The 22446-nt window shown below is 44.2% G+C and overlaps 1 protein-coding gene across 1 annotated transcript in view; it reads left to right on the forward strand.

Moving 5' to 3' along the window:
• Positions 1 to 21331, forward strand: part of prkcg (protein kinase C, gamma) — a 71110-nt gene extending 49779 nt beyond the window's left edge. Inside the window, exons 12-16 of the mRNA XM_079503475.1 lie at positions 1336 to 1474; positions 12316 to 12396; positions 13515 to 13622; positions 14810 to 14950; positions 19949 to 21331. Coding sequence (XP_079359601.1) covers positions 1336 to 1474; positions 12316 to 12396; positions 13515 to 13622; positions 14810 to 14950; positions 19949 to 20110 — 631 coding nt within the window. The 3' untranslated portion in view covers positions 20111 to 21331. The remainder of the gene's footprint in view (positions 1 to 1335; positions 1475 to 12315; positions 12397 to 13514; positions 13623 to 14809; positions 14951 to 19948) is intronic.
• Positions 21332 to 22446: the final 1115 nt, after the last annotated feature.

The raw sequence follows: 22446 nt of genomic DNA on the forward strand, positions 1-22446 counted from the left end.
CCGCTGTGAGCTTGTACATCTGCAATGTTCAGAGCGCAACATCCGAGCGCAACCAAACATGAAACGACTCGTCTTTTAGTTCTACATACTGGAATCTCTTCTCCACTAGTCCCTCCCTAGCATTTTAGTCTAGTTGTTAGTTGTTTATAGTTTTAGTCATCATAGCTTAGTTTTATCAGTGAAAAATGTCAGTCACAAAGAAATTAACACTGCTTCAATGTGGCGTCTTTTTTATTTTATTTATTTATTTATTTTTGTTTAGTTTTGTTTTCCACGTTCCACTCAAGGCTTGGTTCTGCCAGTAGCTAAAGCAACGACAGTCAGCCTATAGGAGAGGTGACCGGAGTTTCTCCACCCACCGCAGCGACAATGAATGTTTTTGACATGTCCTTCCTTTGATTATGATCCTCCATATAGTCATAGAATGATTATGATCCTCCATAGTCATAGAATGATTATGATCCTCAATAGTCATAGAATGATTATGATCCTCCATAGTCATAGAATGATTATGATCCTCCATAGTCATAGAATGATTATGATCCTCCATAGTCATAGAATGATTATGATCCTCCATAGTCATAGAATGATTATGATCCTCCATAGTCATAGAATGACGTCAGTCAAAGTTTCAGGTGCGGGGCCCAGTGGGGAAATGATGGAACTTGTTTTTGACCTTATCCTCCATCTGTCCCTCCCTCCCTCCCTCCCTCCCTCCCTCTCTTCCTCTCTCCCTCCCTCCCTCCCTCCCTCCCTCCCTCCCTCTCTTCCTCCCTCCCTCCCTCTCTCCCTCCCTCCCTCCCTCTCTTCCTCCGTCCCTCCCTCTCTCCCTCCCTCTCTCTCTCTCTCCCTCCGTCCCTCCCTCTCTCCCTCTGTCTCTCCCTCCCTCTCTCTCCCTCTCTCTCTCTCCCTCCCTTCCTTTCTCCCTCTCTCCCTCCCTCCCTTCCTCCCTCCCTCTCTCCCTCCCTCCCTCTCTCCCTCTCTCTCTCTCCGTCTCTCCCTCCGTCTCTCCCTCCGTCTCTCCCTCCCTCCCTCTCTTCCTCCCTCCCTCCCTCTCTCCCTCCCTCCCTCCCTCTCTTCCTCCGTCCCTCCCTCTCTCCCTCCCTCCCTCCCTCTCTTCCTCCGTCCCTCCCTCCCTCCCTCTCTCCCTCCCTCTCTTCCTCCGTCCCTCCCTCCCTCTCTCCCTCTCTCTCTCTCTCCCTCCGTCCCTCCCTCTCTCCCTCCGTCTCTCCCTCCCTCTCTCTCCCTCTCTCTCTCTCCCTCCCTTCCTTTCTCCCTCTCTCCCTCCCTCCCTTCCTCCCTCCCTCCCTCCCTCCCTCCCTTCCTCCCCTCCAGGGACCTGAAGCTCGACAACGTGCTGCTGGATGCTGAGGGCCACATAAAGATAGCAGACTTTGGCATGTGCAGGGAGGGCATGTTTGATGGAGAAACCACGCGCACCTTCTGCGGCACGCCAGACTACATTGCCCCCGAGGTATACCGTTCACGTCTCGCCACCACTCTGGCTTCTCAATGTTTCTAAATTTGTCTTTTCTTTTCTTTTTCCCCCTCAAAAACACCTCCACGTACATCACACGCGGCATCTTTAGCACCGTCTTTTCTCGGAATTGAGGCTCATATTGAGGTGATATGAGGTTGAGGGTCGATGTTAACCCGTTTTGGGCGGGAACCCCTTTTGGTGTTTTAAACATTATGTTATAATTTAGCTATTGAAAAATAGCAGATCTACAAGCTCATAGCGCGCCACTCTCGGTGGCGCGCTACGAGCTTGTAGGTCTGCTATTTTTGAAAAATCGTGAAAATGTGGCGCAAATCTTTGAATATATATTCTTTCAAAGTGAATGTTTTTAACTCAGGTCTAAATGGGTTAAAAATAGCGGGACCTCCAGGCTAGCACATTAGCGTTCCTAACGCTAGCGAAGGGGACCCACGGTGGCTCCAAAATGGCCGATTCCTATACTTCCTTTTCACTGGGGGGGGGGGGGGCAAATCACAGGGTCTTCTTCGTGCATTCTGTTGGCACTGGCGGCTGGACTCAATGGAATCGGTTAAATGTACCCCTTTGAATCTCAATGTATTCCTCCCGACACATGACCTTTCTGTGTTGTCACTGCAGTTGGACTTGCTCCACCCTACATGTCCAGCCTAATAAAAGCAAACATCCCCCCCACGACCTCTACGCTCCCAAGATGCTGTAAAACTCACAGTCACATACCACAATAAAATAACGGTTTGGGGGGCAGAGCATTCACACATCGTGCCCTCCCTGTCTCTGGAATGCTCTCCCACAAACAGTAAGAGATGCCAACTCACTAGACATGTTTAAATCTAGACTTAAACCCCATCTTTTTTTCCCTGCATTATGGTTCCCCCTAGTTTCACTGAAATCACTATATTAACCGTGCTCTGCCCCGTGGTTTTAAAACCCTATGCTATTTTAAAACCCATTCTGGGCGGGAACCCCTTTTGGTGTTAGCATCATGTTATGCTTTAGCTATTGAAAAATAGCAGATCTACAAGCTCATAGCGCGCCACTCGGTGGCGCGCTATGAGCTTGTAGATCTGCTATTTTTGAAAAATCGAAGAACGACATAGAAACATAGCTTTTTCAGAAAACTGTCAGGATTTAGAAGACATTTTCAGGTCAAAATGGGTTAATGGACATTTTTTACCTATCTTCAACTGTGTCCTATACGCATGGTACTTATGTCATCCATGTGTATTGACACGTATTATGCTTGTTATTGTGTTATTGTGCTATTGTATTTTCTGCGTTTTTTTGCCGTGTATTGTTGTGAAGTGCACAGAGACCCCTTGGGGTGATGTTGCACTATAAATACAAATAAACGGAAACTGAGGAATGTGGGGAGGAATAACAACTGGAATAACAACTAAATTGGGGAGAAAAAGGGAAGGAAAGTTACATATTACATGTTTTAATATTGAACTGCGTAGCTAAACAACATCCTACATTCTGATCCTCCACAGTCAGATGGACGTCAGTCAAAGTGTCAGGTTGTTTTCAACAACCACAATAATGTGTTGTAAAGAGAAAAGAGAGAGTTATTTAGAGCATTGTTGTTGTTGGGAAGCATTTTATATTAATAGGAAAAGTGTTTTCACGCTATTCCCAGTTTGCAAAGGAGCCAGACTGGTAGGAAGAGAATTGCTTTGCGGAGACTGCGAGTGGGTGGTATCTTAAAGTCAACACCAGAATTTATCATGAGCTGTTGTGATGTGTCCACAGATATATAGCTTTTTAATGCAGTGGTTCTCAAAGTGGGGTTCAGGGACCCCCCTCAAGGGTTCCTTGAGAAGGTTCCAAGGGGTCCTCAGGTAAATATATCATATAGCATCAACATCAGTTTAACCCATTTAGGCCTTACGTCGAAATTTAGAAAAAAGTCTTCTAAATCATGATGATTTTCTGAAAAACGTCATGTTTCTGTATCAGTGGTGCTCAATATTTCATGTCAAGGACCCCAAAAATTATATGTAATATGCCGCCGACCCCCATCTGAAAATATGTTGTTCCAGGGACCCCCCAGAAGCAAAGATTTGAGTTAAAAACTCAAATCTTTTTCAATAGCTAAAGTATAACAATGCTTCAAACACCAAAAGGGGTTCCTGTTCAGAATGGGTTAACTTATAAAAAATGTTAACGTGAAAATATTTGAGTATGTGTTTGAAATGCATACATTTTGGGCCCTTGACACGACTGCATCCATTTTCGGAAGGAAATAGAAATGGCGATATATAACAATAATCCCCCATTATCTGAGGAAATAGGCCTTTGGTATACTCCAACTTCAAAGGTCAGTGGTGATGGATCGGAGGGAGATCCACACAGCAGCCAAAGTTCTGCCCATAAATCACACTTAGTAACATTACATTGTCCCATATACTTTTCCCACTACGGAGGTCAGCATATAAAAGGTTACTCACTTTAACCCATTTTGGGCGGGAAACCCTTTTGGTGTTAGCATTATGTTGTGCTTTAGCTATTGTAAAATAGCAGATCTACAAGCTCATAGCGCGCCACCGAGTGGCGCGCTACGAGCTTGTAGGTCTGATATTTTTGAAAAATCGAAAAACGACTGACCTAGAAACATAGCTTTTTCAGAAAACTGTCAGGATGTAGAAGACATTTTTAGAATCTGATCTCAGGTCAAAATGGGTTAAAGAGGATATGTATACGGTGCCAATTGTCCCTTCCCCTCCCGATACTGATCCGATACCAAGTGTGTATCCATCTCAATACAAAGGCAGTGAACCGGAATTGAAAGAGTCATAGGCTCCGACTGCTTTTTATCGCTTTTATCTCGGATTCTTTTCCCAGATTGCTTTTTTTTAAAAATCTAAACGAGCTTTATTCACGGCTCATAAGTAAAGTGTCGCTGGTCGCGGTAGCCCCGGGGTAGTTTTGTCTTCTTGGATAAGGCAGGGGTTCTCAACCCGTGGGTCGCGACCCCTCGGGGGGTCGCCAAATTATTTTAGGGGGTCCCCAAATTATTTTCAAAAAAAAAAAAAAAAGATTTATTTATTTTATTTTTTTAATTTCACGATTTTTCAAAAATAGCAGACCTACAAGCTCGTAGCGCGCCACTCGGTGGCGCGCTATGAGCTTGTAGATCTGCTATTTTTCAATAGCTAAATTGTAGCAGTCAATTTTTATTGGGGGTCGGGAGGGGGCGGGGCGGGGGTCCCGAGACATTGCCAAAGCATTTCTGGGGGTCCCCGGCCAAAAACGTTGAGAACCCCTGGGATAAGGCACCTCACTGAAAGAACCTTTGGCAGGGAAGTGCTGCTACAAGTTACTCAAATAATAATGTCAATAGCACTGTGAGAGTATAAAATATATATAGTCAACTGAAGAATTCAAAATATTACTTCAACTGAAATACTGTAGATATGTGATAGATGACGTGGTATCGGTTTGTCACAGAGTCGCCTATACCGATAATGGCATTTTAGGGGCTTTCCGTATAGCTTATACCGATATTATCTTTATCGGATCAACTCTACTGTATTCACTGCTCATATACAGACGCACGCACGCACGCACGCACGCACGCACGCACGCACGCATGCAGGCGCGCACGCACGCACGCACGCACGCACGCACACTGTACTAGCCAGTAGTGTTGGAAGAAGTGGGCTGTATGAAATCTGCACTCGCGTGCCACCAGTGGACATGTCTGAATCCATCATGGAACAGTTAGCGAAGGCCTGGCATCGTTTGTGACAAGTCCGTTGAGCAGCACAGCAGGGAATAGAACCCTTTTACCCTTTACACTGTGTACTTATTCAGTGGTGTAACTGCAAAGCAGTGGTTCCCAAACCACTGTGTCATCATGGACCCATTTTTATGTTTTTATTTTTCCTATACATTTTTTGGTTTTAATTATTGTTATTTCAAAAGTCTTTCGTGCATGAGCCGGTTTACCTTCCGTGTGTTTTAAAGGCTCTGGTGATATATGTTTGGGAGGTTTCTCAGCGGACTAAAAGAGCTGTGTTTTGGTTATAGTTTCGCTGTCGTTCATTTGAGTCTCTGATTAAATTCCATTCATCCAGTTCTTCTGCATTCACCGTTAAGGCATGTTTTACAAACGAAAGCTCTGCACGAGTCAAAGACAACACCGTAGGTTAACCCCTTTTGGGAGAGAACCCCTTTTGGTGTTTTAACTCTTGAGCCCCATGGCACCCGCCGGCGGCGGGTCAATGGAGACCCAATTGAAAAATAGCAGATCTACAAGCTCATAGCTCATAGCTCATCATAGCTCATGAACTTGTAGGTCTGCTATTTTTGAAAAATCATAAAAATGTGGCGCAAATCTTTGAATATTATATTCTTTCAGAGCGAACGTTTTTAACTCAAATCTTTGCTTCTGGGGGGTCCCTGGAACAACATATTTTCAGATGGGTGTCGGCGGCCAAATACAGATAATTCTAGGGGTCCTTGACATGAAGTAGTTTGAGAACCACTGACATAGAAACATGGGTTTTTCAAGAAAACTGTCAGGATTTAGAAGACATTTTGTAGAATCGAGCTCAGGTCTAAATGGGTTAAAGATAAAGATAAAGTCCTTCCTCGGGTGAACCATTCCTTTAACCCATTTTGGGCGGGAACCCCTTCTGCTATTGAAAAATTGCAGATCTACAAGCTCATAGCGCGCCACCGAGTGGCGCGCTACGAGCTTGTAGGTCTGCTATTTTTGAAAAATCAAAGAACGACTGACATAGAAACATAGCTTTTTCAGAAAACTGTCAGGATGTAGAAGACATTTTTAGAATCTGATCTCAGGTCAGAATGGATTAACCCTGACTAGAGTTACTACTGTGTGTTCTGTGATGGTTCCCTCTCATGTGTACTCTGCTGTGTGTTCTGTGATGGTTCCCTCTCATGTGTACTCTACTGTGTGTTCTGTGATGGTTCCTCTCATGTGTACTCTACTGTGTGTTCTGTGATGGTTCCCTCTCATGTGTACTCTACTGTGTGTTCTGTGATGGTTCCTCTCATGTGTACTCTACTGTGTGTTCTGTGATGGTTCCTCTCATGTGTACTCTACTGTGTGTTCTGTGATGGTTCCTCTCATGTGTACTCTACTGTGTGTTCTGTGATGGTTCCTCTCATGTGTACTCTACTGTGTGTTCTGTGATGGTTCCTCTCATGTGTACTCTACTGTGTGTTCTGTGATGGTTCCTCTCATGTGTACTCTACTGTGTGTTCTGTGATGGTTCCTCTCATGTGTACTCTACTGTGTGTTCTGTGATGGTTCCTCTCATGTGTACTCTACTGTGTGTTCTGTGATGGTTCCCTCTCATGTGTACTCTGCTGTGTGTTCTGTGATGGTTCCCTCTCATGTGTACTCTACTGTGTGTTCTGTGATGGTTCCCTCTCTCATGTGTACTCTACTGTGTGTTCTGTGATGGTTCCTCTCATGTGTACTCTACTGTGTGTTCTGTGATGGTTCCCTCTCATGTGTACTCTGCTGTGTGTTCTGTGATGGTTCCTCTCATGTGTACTCTGTGTGTTCTGTGATGGTTCCCTCTCATGTGTACTCTACTGTGTGTTCTGTGATGGTTCCTCTCATGTGTACTCTACTGTGTGTTCTGTGATGGTTCCTCTCATGTGTACTCTACTGTGTGTTCTGTGATGGTTCCCTCTCATGTGTACTCTACTGTGTGTTCTGTGATGGTTCCTCTCATGTGTACTCTACTGTGTGTTCGCCTGCAGCACTTCTCTTCTCTAACCTTGTCAGCCATCTCTGAATAATTAACTCCACCGTGATTCAATTAGTGCAGGTGTGTGTGTGCGTGCGCGCGCGTGTGCGTGCGCGTGCGTGTGTGTGTGTGTGTGTGTGCGTGTGCGCGTGTGTGCGCGCTTGTGTGTACAGTGTGTGTGCATGCGTGCTATCATTAGGAATAATCGGCGTTGACTAGAAACCAGCAATCCATTTCTTTGCCTTTTTAAACATAAATGTTATGCTACTGACAGCTGCAGTGTGCAGACTGTCGAGGCTGCAGTGGACGCCTCATTAATGAATCAATGAAGACAAGTCATTCTACCGCATTGTACTGGTTCATTGTTAGTAATCCAGCAAATGAAACCTGCTGTGTATTAGTTGGCACTAAATGGTATAGTGGATAGTATCCAGTGCCATTTAGTGCAACTACACAGCGATAGTGCACTTGATCAAAGTGCATTGTCTCAAAGTGCCCTTTATGCACAATTGCACATGCACTGGATAATAAGTGTACATGTACGTGTGTGATGAATGATTTGTTGACCTCAGCATCAAGCACACGCCTGTGGTAAAGATACGGTTGTCTAGCCTGCAGGAGACAGAAGCAGGATCGAGTGATTAAAGCGAGATCTAATAAATGTGATGCATCAAAGTTTTCTCGATTAATAAAGCATGGCCTCGTCAAACGGAATTAAATAAACGAACCAATCAACTTGACGACACAAAGACTCGACTGAACTGGAGGAACCTCGAATTGAGATGACAGAAAATATCAAAAATGCATGCATTTTTTTTCTTCTCCCAGTTATGTATTCATTTATTTTTTTCTTTTGGGCTGGCTGTGTTTTTCATGCGGTGGCAGTAATGACATGCAAATGATGTCTACTGGTGTGATACGCACTGTACTGGACGATTCCTTTGAAATGGGTGTGCTTTTCATTACTTGGACTCGTTAGCCAGAGAAAGAGAGAGAGATAGAGAGAAGGGGGTATAGGCAAGAGAGCGTGCGTGCGTGCGTGCGTGCGTGCGTGCGTGCGTGCGTGCGTGCGTGCGTGCGTGCGTGCGTGCGTGCCTGCGTGCCTGCCTGCCTGCCTGCGTGCCTGCGTGTGTATATTACTCAACTACTCTATGAGTTAAAGTACGGGAGTAGTTGCATATGAAAAATATTGAAATATTCGACATGACAAAGGACAGTAATATATATATATGTATATATAATTAATAGTCAACATAGCTGAGCGCTGTGACATGTTGTGAGCTTGTGGATCGGCTATTTTCACTAGTATAGGCTAATCTGAAATAGGGCTTAAGTCGTTGATTCATTTAAAAAAAATTATAGTCAAAAGTGCAATATTTGTCTTTGAAAGGTAGTGGAGTAAAAGTACCAATACTGCAATTTAGAACTATTTCGTTACAAGTAAAAGTACGGTATTGAAAATGTACTTGAGTCAAAGTACAAAAGTTGTGCAGAATGTGCCATTTCACAAGTTCAAAATGTGTACAAAATCTATTGAAAATAGCAGATCTACAAGCTCACAATGCGTCGCAATGCATTGTAGCTCGGCTATTTTCAAATGGCCGAAATGTATAGGGTTGAAGTGGTTATTTTCTAATCAAAATTAAAATCTCCAAAGTAACTAAAATGTTCAAATAATTGTAGTGGCGTAAAAGTAAAAATGTTGTCTCTGAGATGTAGTGGAGTAGAAGTAAAAGTATTGGAAATTGGAAATACTCCAGTAAAGTACAAATACCTCAAAATTGTACTTTAGTACAGTACTTAAGTAAAAGTACTTAGTTACTTTCCACCACTGCCCTCTACAGGGCCTACTCAAGGAAAGTACAGATTTGACAGAAAGCTCTAGATGTTGGCTCTATCGGGTGGAAACCTCATGCAAAACTGTTGCTTTTCAGGAATCATATCAGATCTACAAGCTCAAGGACCTGCTATACTTCTGATGCTTTTGTGTGGCGCTGTAGTGTGGATCATACTATACGATAAGTACTTATACGCAGTACTCAAAGTGAATGCACTTTGTTAAAAAGCATTTATCTTATTTCAATTGACCCCAACACTCCTTGTTCAGTGCACTCTTCACCAGTGGTGGAAACGAACTATGAAATGTATGTACAAGTTTGAGGTACTTTTACTTTACTGCAGTATTTTGAATTTTCAGCACTATACTACTACTACTCCCACTACATCTCAAAATCAAGTACTTTTACTCCACTACACTTATTTGGAGCCGTAAGGAAATAGCAGATCTACAGGCACTTGTGACGCATTGTGGGCTTGTAGATCGGCTATTTTCAAAATATTTTGTATACATTTTGAACTTGGGGACATTCTGCACAATTGGTGCTTTTACTTGTGGTACTTTACTGTAAGTACATTTTGATAGCATTACTTTTGTACTTTTACTCAAGTAATCTTTTGATTACGGACTTTTACTTGTAACAGAGTATTTCTATATTGCAGTATTTATACTTTTACTTGAGTGAAACATGTGAGTACTCATTTCACCGCTGCTCTTCACAGAGAGCGGTCCACAGACTGACAGACAGATAGAACTCCACAGGGTATTGACTGACTTATGTAAATATACATTGATCTGTTCTGCAACTGCCACTTTAAAACAGATATACAGTATATTTCCCCCGAGGCACACAGCGCTTCCCTAGTGCCACGCACCCACGCACGCACGCACGCACACACGCACGCACGCACACACGCACGCACAGTCGCACGCACAGTCGCACACATGCACAGTACTCTGTCTGCCTGTCTGCCTGCCTAGCGATCTCTGTGTTGAGCTGTTCTCTCCAGTTGGCCTCCAGGTCATCTCCATCATGGTCTCTGCTCTGTGTTGAGCTGCTCTCTCCAGTTGGCCTCCAGGTCATCTCCATCATGGTCTCTGCTCTGTGTTGAGCTGCTCTCTCCAGTTGGCCTCCAGGTCATCTCCATGGTCTCTGCTCTGTGTTGAGCTGTTCTCTCCAGTTGGCCTCCAGGTCATCTCCATGCAGGTCTCTGCTCTGTGTTGAGCTGCTCTCTCCAGTTGGCCTCCAGGTCATCTCCATGGTCTCTGCTCTGTGTTGAGCTGCTCTCTCCAGTTGGCCTCCAGGTCATCTCCATCATGGTCTCTGCTCTGTGTTGAGCTGTTCTCTCCAGTTGGCCTCCAGGTCATCGCCATCATGGTCTCTGCTCTGTGTTGAGCTGCTCTCTCCAGTTGGCCTCCAGGTCATCTCCATCATGGTCTCTGCTCTGTGTTGAGCTGTTCTCTCCAGTTGGCCTCCAGGTCATCTCCATCATGGTCTCTGCTCTGTGTTGAGCTGCTCTCTCCAGTTGGCCTCCAGGTCATCTCCATCATGGTCTCTGCTCTGTGTTGAGCTGTTCTCTCCAGTTGGCCTCCAGGTCATCTCCATGGTCTCTGCTCTGTGTTGAGCTGTTCTCTCCAGTTGGCCTCCAGGTCATCTCCATGGTCTCTGCTCTGTGTTGAGCTGTTCTCTCCAGTTGGCCTCCAGGTCATCTCCATCATGGTCTCTGCTCTGTGTTGAGCTGTTCTCTCCAGTTGGCCTCCAGGTCATCTCCATCATGGTCTCTGCTCTGTGTTGAGCTGTTCTCTCCAGTTGGCCTCCAGGTCATCTCCATGGTCTCTGCTCTGTGTTGAGCTGTTCTCTCCAGTTGGCCTCCAGGTCATCTCCATGGTCTCTGCTCTGTGTTGAGCTGTTCTCTCCAGTTGGCCTCCAGGTCATCTCCATCATGGTCTCTGCTCTGTGTTGAGCTGTTCTCTCCAGTTGGCCTCCAGGTCATCTCCATCATGGTCTCTGCTCTGTGTTGAGCTGTTCTCTCCAGTTGGCCTCCAGGTCATCTCCATCATGGTCTCTGCTCTGTGTTGAGCTGTTCTCTCCAGTTGGCCTCCAGGTCATCTCCATCATGGTCTCTGCTCTGTGTTGAGCTGTTCTCTCCAGTTGGCCTCCAGGTCATCTCCATCATGGTCTCTGCTCTGTGTTGAGCTGTTCTCTCCAGTTGGCCTCCAGGTAATCTCCATCATGATCTCTGCTCTGTGTTGAGCTGTTCTCTCCAGTTGGCCTCCAGGTCATCTCCATCATGGTCTCTGCTCTGTGTTGAGCTGTTCTCTCCAGTTGGCCTCCAGGTCATCTCCATCATGGTCTCTGCTCTGTGTTGAGCTGTTCTCTCCAGTTGGCCTCCAGGTCATCTCCATCATGGTCTCTGCTCTGTGTTGAGCTGTTCTCTCCAGTTGGCCTGCAGGTCATCTTCATCATGGTCTCTGCTGCGCCAGGTGTTTCTTGGGTGACCCCTTTTCTGCTTGCCCTGCGGGTTCCATGTCAGCGCTTGTCTTGTGATGGTGGTACTCATGGTGGGCTCAGATGGTGGTACTCATGGTGTACAGATTTGTATGAACCACAGCACAGTGCATATCACTCAGTGCAGACAGTGCAGGAATACACGTGATTAGTAAGGTGAAATGTATGTAAAAGGTCAGATTTAGTAGGAGTTTTGTCCCCTCGGCCATCGTTCGCGGCATTAAACAAACGTTCCCGCAGATAGGATGGTTCCAAGTTCCAAGTCCGTGTTTTTCTGTGCTATGAGTTTGTTTTGTTGTGGGTGTGTTGGAACAGACTGTGAAGATGAATATCCCTCGGGACAATAATAATGATTATTATTATTATTATTGGAGATTGTTCTCCTGTCACAACAGCCCACACCTTGCTGCTGTGTTTGCACATTGTTGTACTTCAGCCAGAAGAGATACTGCATGGGAGGTGTTTTGTTTTGTCCTTTTTTGTCATCTTTTCAAACTCTTCCTCGGGCGGGAAGTAATCTCTCTCTCACTCATATACACATGAAGACATGTGCATAATGTTCACACACGCATGAAGCCACAGACACGCTGGCGCTCACGCACACGCACACACACAAAGAGAGAGAGAGAGTTATGTGCTTTTTCTGAGCTCGTTCATGTTTATACTTTTACTCATCTTATTCCCTCTCCTCTCCTCTCCTCTCCTCTCCTCTCCTCTCCTCTCCTCTCCTCTCCTCTCCTCTCAGATCGTAGCCTACCAGCCGTACACCAAGGCAGTAGACTGGTGGTCCTATGGAGTGCTGCTGTATGAGATGCTAGCAGGACAGGTAGGGTATATTATACGTCTATACGTTCAAGAGGCTCGGCCTCATTATTTTTCACAGACAGACTGCTGTTACTTTGTCTGTCACTTCAAAAGACTCACCAGTTCTCCTTTTTTGAGCAGTCGAGCATTCGGAAACCTCATGCGGTATTCTCCATATTTCAACTTTTTGTTTTAAGTTCATGAATTAATGTATTACGGTAGACCTTGGCGTACAAAACGCATGCGGTGTCGCACAGAAGTATAGCCAAAATGCTCAGCGTGTCACTTCACGGCACGTTGTGAGCTTGTACCAATAATGAATAGTATTAGCAAGAACTTGTGACTAAATAATTGGATTCTATTTCACTTTGCCCACTATGACCCATTCATCACGCTCTTCTCTTCACACACAGCTTTTAACACATTAAACGCTGCTGAGGTGGATTCTAAACGTGCTATCTAAATCAGTGGTTCACAAACGTTTTCATGCCAATTAAGGACTAGTGTTGTTTTGACGAAAACTAAATGGAAACTACATGAAAACTAAACTATAATGACTAAAACTAAGACTAAATACAGTATACTGACGATTTTGTCAACAAATAAAAACTACACTAAAATGTTAGGAAGGGACTAGTGGACAAGAGATCCAGTATAAGTCATTTTACACTTGGTTGCATGCCGAAAATAGCCGATCTACAAGCTCACAACGCGTCTTTTTTTCAGCAAGTGAAAAAAACAGTCATTACGACGGCATCAAGGCCCGCCTAAACACATTTTGTTCGACTAAATCAACTGTAGATTTAGTCGACTAAAATCTCATGACATTTAGTCGACTAAAACTAGACTAACACTAACACATTCCAGGTGACTAAATGTGACAAAAAGACTATGACTAAAACTGAAATCAAAATGTGCTGCCAAAAACAACACTGCCAAGGACCCCACAGACCCCCATTCTGAAAAATATTTGTGCTTTGTGTTTTGTGCTAAAAACAAAAAAAAAGAGTAAAACAAAATATATAAATATATAAATATACTTCTCTTCTATCAAAATGCATGCGGTGTCACACAAAAGTAGCGAAAATAGCAGATGTAAATATGAAAATGAACGTCTCTTCTAACCCTCTCCTCCCCCAGCCTCCGTTTGACGGGATAGACGAGGAGGAGTTGTTCCAGTCCATCCTAGAGCAGAACGTGGCCTATCCCAAAAGTCTGTCCCGCGAGGCCGTCTCCATCAGCAAAGGAGTACGAGTCTCTCTACTTGACTTTCAACTCTGACTCTATAGGCTTTATTATAGATTAACGTTTCGACACAGTCTTCATCAGACTTTAATTAATTCTGATGGAGATTCTGTGTCGAAACGTTAATCTATAGCTTTACAAAGTTACAGTGTGCGTGTGTATGACTTCTATTTTTTTATATTGCCTTATCCACTGGTATAGTTCTGCACCTGCCGTCCAGTGCATGTGCCAGTTCTATTCTTCCTTAAAGGGAAACTTCACCCTTTTTGCAAAAATATATATAAGAAGATTTAGACCACTCTCCTGGGGGTCTTTATCTGTGTAATATGTGGTTTTAGATATTTTAGATTTTAGCAGTGAGCCCAGCCCAGTGTCTCTGATGTCATCGACACTGGGCTCACTTACTTCCTGGACTACATCAAGGACTGTCTAAAGAGGACGAGACGCGAAGACCGTATGGGCGACGCCATGTTGCTTATGGTGCTCCATGGAAGGAAAGAAACATGCACAATGGGCTATATGCAGCCAACACTTCCGCGTTCAGCTTCCTTGGTCTCAACTGCGCATGTTTCTTTCCTTCCATGGAGCACCATAAGCAACATGGCGTCGCCCGTACGGTCTTTGCGTCTCGTCCTCTTTAGACAGTCCTTGGACTACATCAAGGACTATTAAATGAGGACAGGAAGCGAAGACCGTACGGTGGACTCCATGTTGCGCCCTGGAAGGAAATAAACATGCGCAATGGGCTATATGCAGCCAACACTTCCACGTTCAGCTTCCTTGGTCTCAATTGCGCATGTTTCTCGTCTTCGCTTCCTAGCCTTATTTAATTAACCTTGGACTCAGTAAGACAGCCCTCCCCCTATCCACAAGGAGGAGCAGTGCACCAAAGCATTATGGGAATTGTATTCCAGGAAGGAAGTGAGCCCAGTGTCGATGTCATCAGAGACACTGGGCTCACTGCTAAAATCTAAAATATCTAAAACCACATAAAGACCCCTAAGAAAGTGTTCTTCTCAACGTCATTTTACATATATTTTTTTGCAAAAAGGGTGAAGTGTCCCTTTAACTATAATAGCCATGCCTACCTTTCTCTGTCTTGTAATCCCCCCCCCCATCTCTCTCTCTCTCTCTCTCTCTCTCTCTCTCTCTCTCTCTCTCTCTCTCTCTCTCTCTCTCTCTCTCTCTAGCTGCTGACCAAGCACCCGGCCAAGCGTCTGGGAGGAGGGGACGACTCCGAGAGAGAGATCCGTGAGCATCCCTTCTTCCGCTGGATGGACTGGGACCGCCTGGAGAGGCTGGAGATACAACCGCCCTTCAAACCGCGCACTGTCAGTTCCACTCAGTCACGCACACACTCACGCACGCACTCACGCACACGCACGCACGCACGCACGCACGTGCACACATACTCTGTCGCTCTATCCGTCTGGCCTTCAGGGAATTTGCTGCTGTCATTTCTCTCTCTCTCCATCTTCACTCTCTCGTGACTTCTCCTTCGTTCCTTTCGTTCCTCTCTCTCTCTCTCTCTCTCTCTCTCTCTCTCTCTCTCTCTCTCTCTCTCTCTCTCTCTCTGTCTCTCTCTCTCTCTCTCTCTCTCTCTCTCTCCATCTTCACTCTCTCGTGACTTCTCCTTCGTTCCTCTCTCTCTCTCTCTCTCTCTCTCTCTACCCCGCCCCTCCCCCAGCCACCCCTCCCTCGGTTCTTTCTTTCTTTCATCTCGTGCCGCCGCGTCCCAGAATGCATCTGTTTCCTGAGGGTCAGGAGCATAGACAGGGGAGTCACAGCCAGTGGTGGAAAGTACCTATAAAGTACATATACTAAGTAGTAAGTACTGTACTTTGTACACATTTCGAGGCATTTGTACATTACTTGAGTATTTCCAATTTCTTTATCTTTTTTCATTCCGCTCAAAAAATATAAAACATGATGAAAAAAGTAATTGAAAAAAAAAATCGCTGCCCTTTCGCGCATTAGAAGGACAATATCAGACACCATGCAGAACCAAGGACGGGTGTTTCAGATGAATCCATCATGATTAAAGTGGACTTTGAAGTTACAATGGTTTTGTACAGGAGGGGGTCTGAAGTCTGATGAAATGAATATCAAATATCGAAATACTGAACCAAGTAACTTAAAAAGAAATGTCTAGGGTGCTCAGAAAAGCCATGAGTAGACGTTGAAATTACCCCAAACATGTTTGAAAGTGAGATTATCCCTTTAAATAGTGATTAATGAACACTGCAGACTTCACAGACATTGCTATCCTTGCACATTGAGTGACTTGTCCAATCCAACTATATTGACATGAATATGAGCTAAATTGAATTATGGGTTCCAAATATTCAAATGGGGGTCCGTGGTCTAATGCAGTGTGTGGTTCTCAACCTTTTTCAGGCTGTGACCGCCCAAAATAATATTTGAAGTGGACACTTGACAAGCACTTGGAATGTAGGAGTTGTGTGTGTGGCTATGCATGAGCTCTGGTCCATTTTCTGGAGAGTTAACTAGGAGAGGAGCGAGCAAGAGGACATTCGAGGACAATTGAAATGAGAGAGAGAGAGAGAGAGAGAGAGCGAGAGAGAGAGAGAGAGATGAGTCGTGTTATCTGTCAGAGTGCTCTCCATTAACCAATTCAGACCTGAGGCCGATTCTACAAAATGTCTTAATGTCTTCGAGTAAACCCTAAACATTATATTTCTATATCAGTGGTGCTCAAATATTTTCATGTCAAGAACCCCGAAATTATTACAGTATGTATATGGCCGCCGACCCCGCTTTTCTCAAAAAAAATAGTTCCAGGGACCCCCAGTAGCAAAAACGTAATAAACAATATATTCAACGATTTGCACGATTAAAAAAAAGCTTGTAGATCTGCAATTTTTTTGAATAGCCAAAGCATTCAATAATGGTTAAAGTGGTTATAGTATCTCAAATCACGCAGATGCTTCCCCGGTCTTGGAGGGTTAACTGGGCTCCTCTCGGTGTGTGATGGACGTGCGGGTGTCATTTTCATACGAGGCTCTTCATTAGGAACTCTTCATACAGCTGTGATGAAAGCAGACACGCACAGAGAGGACTGACTGACTGGAGCTCTAAACAACAACACTCCAGGCACCGGCTGGCCATTTTTTAATCGTTTACCCGCCAGGAACATAGGAATTTTAAAACGTAGAATCTTGTAGCCTGCCACAAACGGAAAAGCCGTTTTAACAGCGATGTATTCATTAATGCATGTTTTAATACGATCGTATCGAAATCTACCGTCAGTTAGCTTTGTTATGCTTCTGACACAATGGGCGCGGCCATTTTGAAAATGCGCGCGCATCCACTTACATTGCCGGCTCTGGTTTCAGACGGCTTTATCTCACAGAAGCGACATTGCAGAGGACGCTTTGTCCCAGACAAGCGTTTTCAACGGCCTGTAGCAGGCGCTGTGATACTCGCGGTCCACTTTTTCCACCACCGACCGAGAGAACGAGCACACAGCTTCGTCAACACACACGGAATGGTTTCATAGTAAAATGCGATACGGATATTTGGCTCTTCAAAGTAAGTGTCACGCGTGATTAAACCATGGCAATACGCAATCGAGGGATTAATTAATGGCGGCAGGCTAAGAGTTAACACCCCCATCGCCCAGGACGAAGTTCTTTGTCCTTTCTATTAGTAACGCCCGACGCCCAAGACAAAGTTTTATCCAAAAGACGAAGTTTATTGATATGAAAACGGATCGCATCGCTCCACAGCCTGGGAGCGCCTGTTGCGCAATCCTCGGTGTTGCGCAACAGTGAGACGTCATCGAAAATGTCCCCCCCACCTGTTTAGCCGACGACAACGAAAATCTTAAAACGTTAATAACTCGCGATCTAAATCATCCCGTCTAATTATAAAAAAAGATCCTGTGTTAGACGGCCCTCCGCTGTCCAGTCGCTAGTCGCGATAGATTTATTCTTACCTCCCGTTGTTGTCGATCACATCGAGAGTGGTTTGGCTACATCTAGCTGCTACAGCCACATCCGGAACAACATCCGGAACAACATCTGGGCGCTATCATTTAATGGATTAAATAACCCCGGGCAATTAAGGTGTTGAACACTATATGCATTACTTAATTTAAGAAGTCTACACTATTAGATAACGTAGAACAATTGTTATTTTGATCAACGTTTACCTGTTATCTCTCCTAATGGTACCAACATCAATACAGAATTCTGGACCAAATCTTATCCAAGGACAACAGAATATTCTAGGTGTTGGGTCTGAGAGGCTAAATCTCATCAAATGGTGGTCCGCCGAATACATAATGGACCTTGATGTGAAAAGGGTTCAAAATCACTGCCCTACTTGACCGCACTACTCACACACAAGCATCAAAAGTATAGCAGATCTGCAAGCTTGTCGGTTTTGGACGTATGAGGTTTCCACCCAACAGAGAGAGACGAAATAAGAGGTCATGATGACCTGCACTGAAGTTGTAATCTGACATCGTATTCTGACATTGCAACGTTGTGCTTTCTTCTGTTGCCTTGCACCCTGCAGCCCTGCTATTACAGTGAAAGGCTTGAATCCAATCATCCAATCCGTTGCTCCAGCTGCTATACAGTATTATGTGTCCTCCATTGGAACACAATCATGTTATTTTTTTTATTTATTTTTTTACATTTGCTGAAAAGGTTTCAACCTGACAGTGGTGATGGTATACGCGGGGAAGCTGGAAGTACCTTCACTAAAAACGCCGGGACAACGCTCCACACGTCCCAAACTCTTCTCCCTTCTGGCTCCAAAACTATGGAATGCACTTCCCATTACCATCAGAACTGCAGCCTCACTCCCAATCTTCCGCCGTAGTCTGAAAACCCACCTCTTCAGACTCCATCATGGCCCGTAGCACTTACCCTAGCCCCTTAGATAGAACTTTCTGTACTGGACGCGTGCGTGCGTGAAAAAACGAACCAGGGCAATTTTAAAGCAGTCACCGAACGCAGCGCAACGCAGGCAGTGGAGCCACCCTTCATTGATTAAAAAGGGAACATTCCCTGACGGAGACGCAACGCTGACACGCCCGGTGGAGCCCCGGTGTTAGATAGCATTTTATACAGACTTGCATTTTATGTAGTCATAGCACTTTATAGTATAGTATGTATAGTTTATATGTATAGTTTCATTATATAGATATTCCACTGTTAGGCTCTTAGCTTACGCATGTTTCATGATAACTACTTTTTATGTATGTGATGTATTGCCATGCTTTTTGTTTTTGCTTATTGTTAAATCGCTCTGGATTAAAAGCGTCTGCTAAATGCCTAAATTGTAAAATTGTAAAATGTAGCAAAAGTCAGAGTGATACTAAAAGTTATTTAATGTACATGTAATGGATGTAGACTTACTTGTTCCACTACAATATGTTTACAGTACGTTGTACGGCATGCTACAGCTTGTGTAACGGTCGTCAATCATCTTAAAACAAAAGCAGAAAATATCCATCTATAATGTTTTGGCTTCCCATGTCGTCTCATCTCATACAGGTGTGTAAACTAAATAATGTGTATATGTTTTCACTGTGTCTCTCCTCCCCTCTCCTCTCCTCTCCTCTCACCCAAGGTTATAGTTAAAACTAAAACTAAAATTAACGGAAATAGAATAGGATACTAACATTTTTTTAAACATTTTCATTAACTGCAATGAATAAAAACGAGAATTTTAAATAAATAAACGACAACTAACTGAAACTGTATTGTGTGTTTACAAAACTAAGGAAATCTAACTGAAATTACAGACAAAATGCCCTTAGTTTTTTGGGATGATATGAAATCTTAATCTATTTATTTGGCTGCACCAGTTTCACACCAGCTGTCTGCACCTCGAGTTTACAATCTGACCCTTTCAATCCTGCACCTGACAAATAACGGAACAGTGTGGAGAAAACGAACACTAAAACTAATAACTAACTAAAATGATTAGCATTTTCAAAAAGAAAATTAAAAAAATAAAAACTAGCAAACCCACTAAACTAAATTAAAAACTAAATTAAAACTGAATTAGAAGAAATAAATAAAATTAAACTATAATGGAAAAATCACACCCGTGTGAACTGAGTGGTGTAAGGTCTTATATAGACTGATCAGCTGTGGTCTGACGTAATGTCTGACGTAATGAAATCACACCCGTGTGAACTGGGTGACCATAGCAACCGTGCTCATTTTTTGAGCACAGACAGACAGACACGTAAACTAACAAAGCCAGTTGTAGGAGTGGTTTACACCACTCAAAAACCCTAAAGTAAAATAACCCTGCTCTCCTCTCTAACCCTGCTCTCCTCTCATCAGGGCGGGAGGAAAGGAGAGAACTTTGACAAGTTCTTCACGGCGGCGCCGTCGGTGCTCACGCCCTCCGACCCGGACGTGCTGGCGGCCATCGACCAGGACGACTTCCTGGGCTTCTCCTACATCAACCCGGAGTTCGAGCCCTCGCCCCTCACCGCTATTTGAGACACAGCCCCCCTACCTACCTACCTACCTACCTATACCTACCTACCTATACCTACCTACCTACTGAGCCCTCACCCCTCACCGCTATTTGAGACACAGCCCCCCTACCTACCTACCTACCTACCTACCGACCTACCTATAACTACCTACCTACCTACCGAGCCCTCGCCCCTCACCGCTATTTGAGACACAGCCCCCCCCCTACCTACCTACCTACCTACCTACCTACCTACCCACCTACCGAGCCCTCGCACCTCACCGCTGTTTAAAACACAGCCCTTCCACCTACCTACCTACCTACCGAGCCCTCGCCCCTCACCGCTATTTGAAACACAGCCCCCCCACCTACCTACCTACCTACCGAGCCCTCGCCCCTCACCGCTATTTGAAACACAGCCCCCCCACCTACCTACCTACCTACCTACCTAACTAAATACCTACCTATACTGTACCTACCAACCAACCAACCAACCAAACTACCTATACCTACCTACCTGCCCACCCTCCAACCAAGCCCTCAACCAACCAACCTGCCTGCCTGCCTGCCTGCCTGCCTACCTACCTACACCTACCTACCTACCTACCTACTTACCTATACCTACCTACCTACTTACCTATACCTACCTACCTACCTACTTACCTATACCTACCTACCTACCTACCTACCTACCTACTTACCTATACCTACCTACCTACCTACCTACCTACCTACCTACACCTACCTACCTACCTACCTACCTACCTACTTACCTATACCTACCTACCTACCTACCTACCTACCTAAACCTACCTACCTACCTACCTACCTACCTACTTACCTATACCTACCTACCTACCTACCTACCTACCTACCTACCTACTTACCTCTACCTACCTACCTACCTACTTACCTATACCTACCTACCTACCTATACCTACCTACCTACCTACCTACCTACCTGCCTACCTAGCTACCTACCTACCTACCTACTTACCTATACCTACCTACCTACCTACCTACGAAGCCCTCGGCTCTCACCGCTGTCTGAAACACAGACCCCTACCATCTACCGAGCCCCCCAAATGTACCCCTGGGGCCTGAATGTGTTTTGTGGTCTGTTGGGAGTTTTGTTTCACACCTCCCAGTGATCCCCCAACTCCCCAATTCATCCCCAAACATGCCCTGGCCTTCATAGTTGTACTACACTTACTAACATTTACAGAGATATTAAACAAATCCAGTAGAAGAAGTATATTAAAACCGACTTTTCACAAACCAAATGCTGACATTTTTACATGAAAATGCCAAGACACTTTTTTATGATATTCATATGACATTCCCTTCGATGTGGCATTATACTACAGTACTACTACTCATCACAGGTGGTTATAAATACAGCAGAAAAGAAAATGTATCGTCGACATAGAGTCTCATATGTGAAATTTATATTGTGGGTTTTCAAAGATGCCTGTACGAAGAGAAAACCCTGAACTTATACAAAGTACAGTCATGTCAAACTGATATGATGAATAGATCAATCTCCATGCATGCAGTTTTTAATTTATTTAGAGTAATTTATTTGCACAAACTAGTTTTATATAGAGTAGTATTAAAGATACAGCTAGAGCTGTGTGTGTATACCAAATTCCCAGGCCATTTTCTCCACTTACACTATACTGTTACTTTAAACATGATTATTTCCTTGTGTTGTGTAAATAATGGTTACCTGAAAAATGTTGTTTCAACATTCCATTCGATATTCAATCAAAAGTTTCCAAAAACAGCAATAACATCATGTCATTAAGTATGATTTCACTTGGTGTCTCTTAATATTACTGTTCTGTGAATTAAACCAAACATCTTGTTGGGAATGTTCTACAACAGGTATGTTCAAACCTATCAGTTCAATTTGTAGGCAGGTTTGGACATTTCAAACGACGTTTCAAACTGTATTAATGCCAAGAACTGTGGCTTCTGTTTCAGCATGCTAACTTTCCAGCAAGAGAAAGGCTAGTAGTTTCTATTAGCTTGGAATCCCCGTCGATGAGGTCATTGGTTTAGGCCAATGAGATGGAATCCCCGGCGATGATGTCATTGGTATTGGCCAATGAGATGCATGAGCGAGTGAGTAGACGTAAATTGGGTCCATCATTTATAAATGAAACAATTTTCCTGAAAAGTAACTGTGTTGCACATACTGTATGAGGTTTCCACCCAATAAGAACGACAATCTTATTATTTATTTGTTTATTTGTTTATTTGTTTATTTATTGGACTACGACGCACTGAAACGGGAAGCACTTTTCCAGGCAGGTGTAGTCATAGAGTATATAAAAGGATAGAGACTGAACTGGCG

The sequence above is a fragment of the Electrona antarctica genome (genome assembly GCF_951216825.1).
Source record: "Electrona antarctica genome assembly, chromosome: 6".
Lineage (NCBI taxonomy): Eukaryota > Metazoa > Chordata > Actinopteri > Myctophiformes > Myctophidae > Electrona > Electrona antarctica.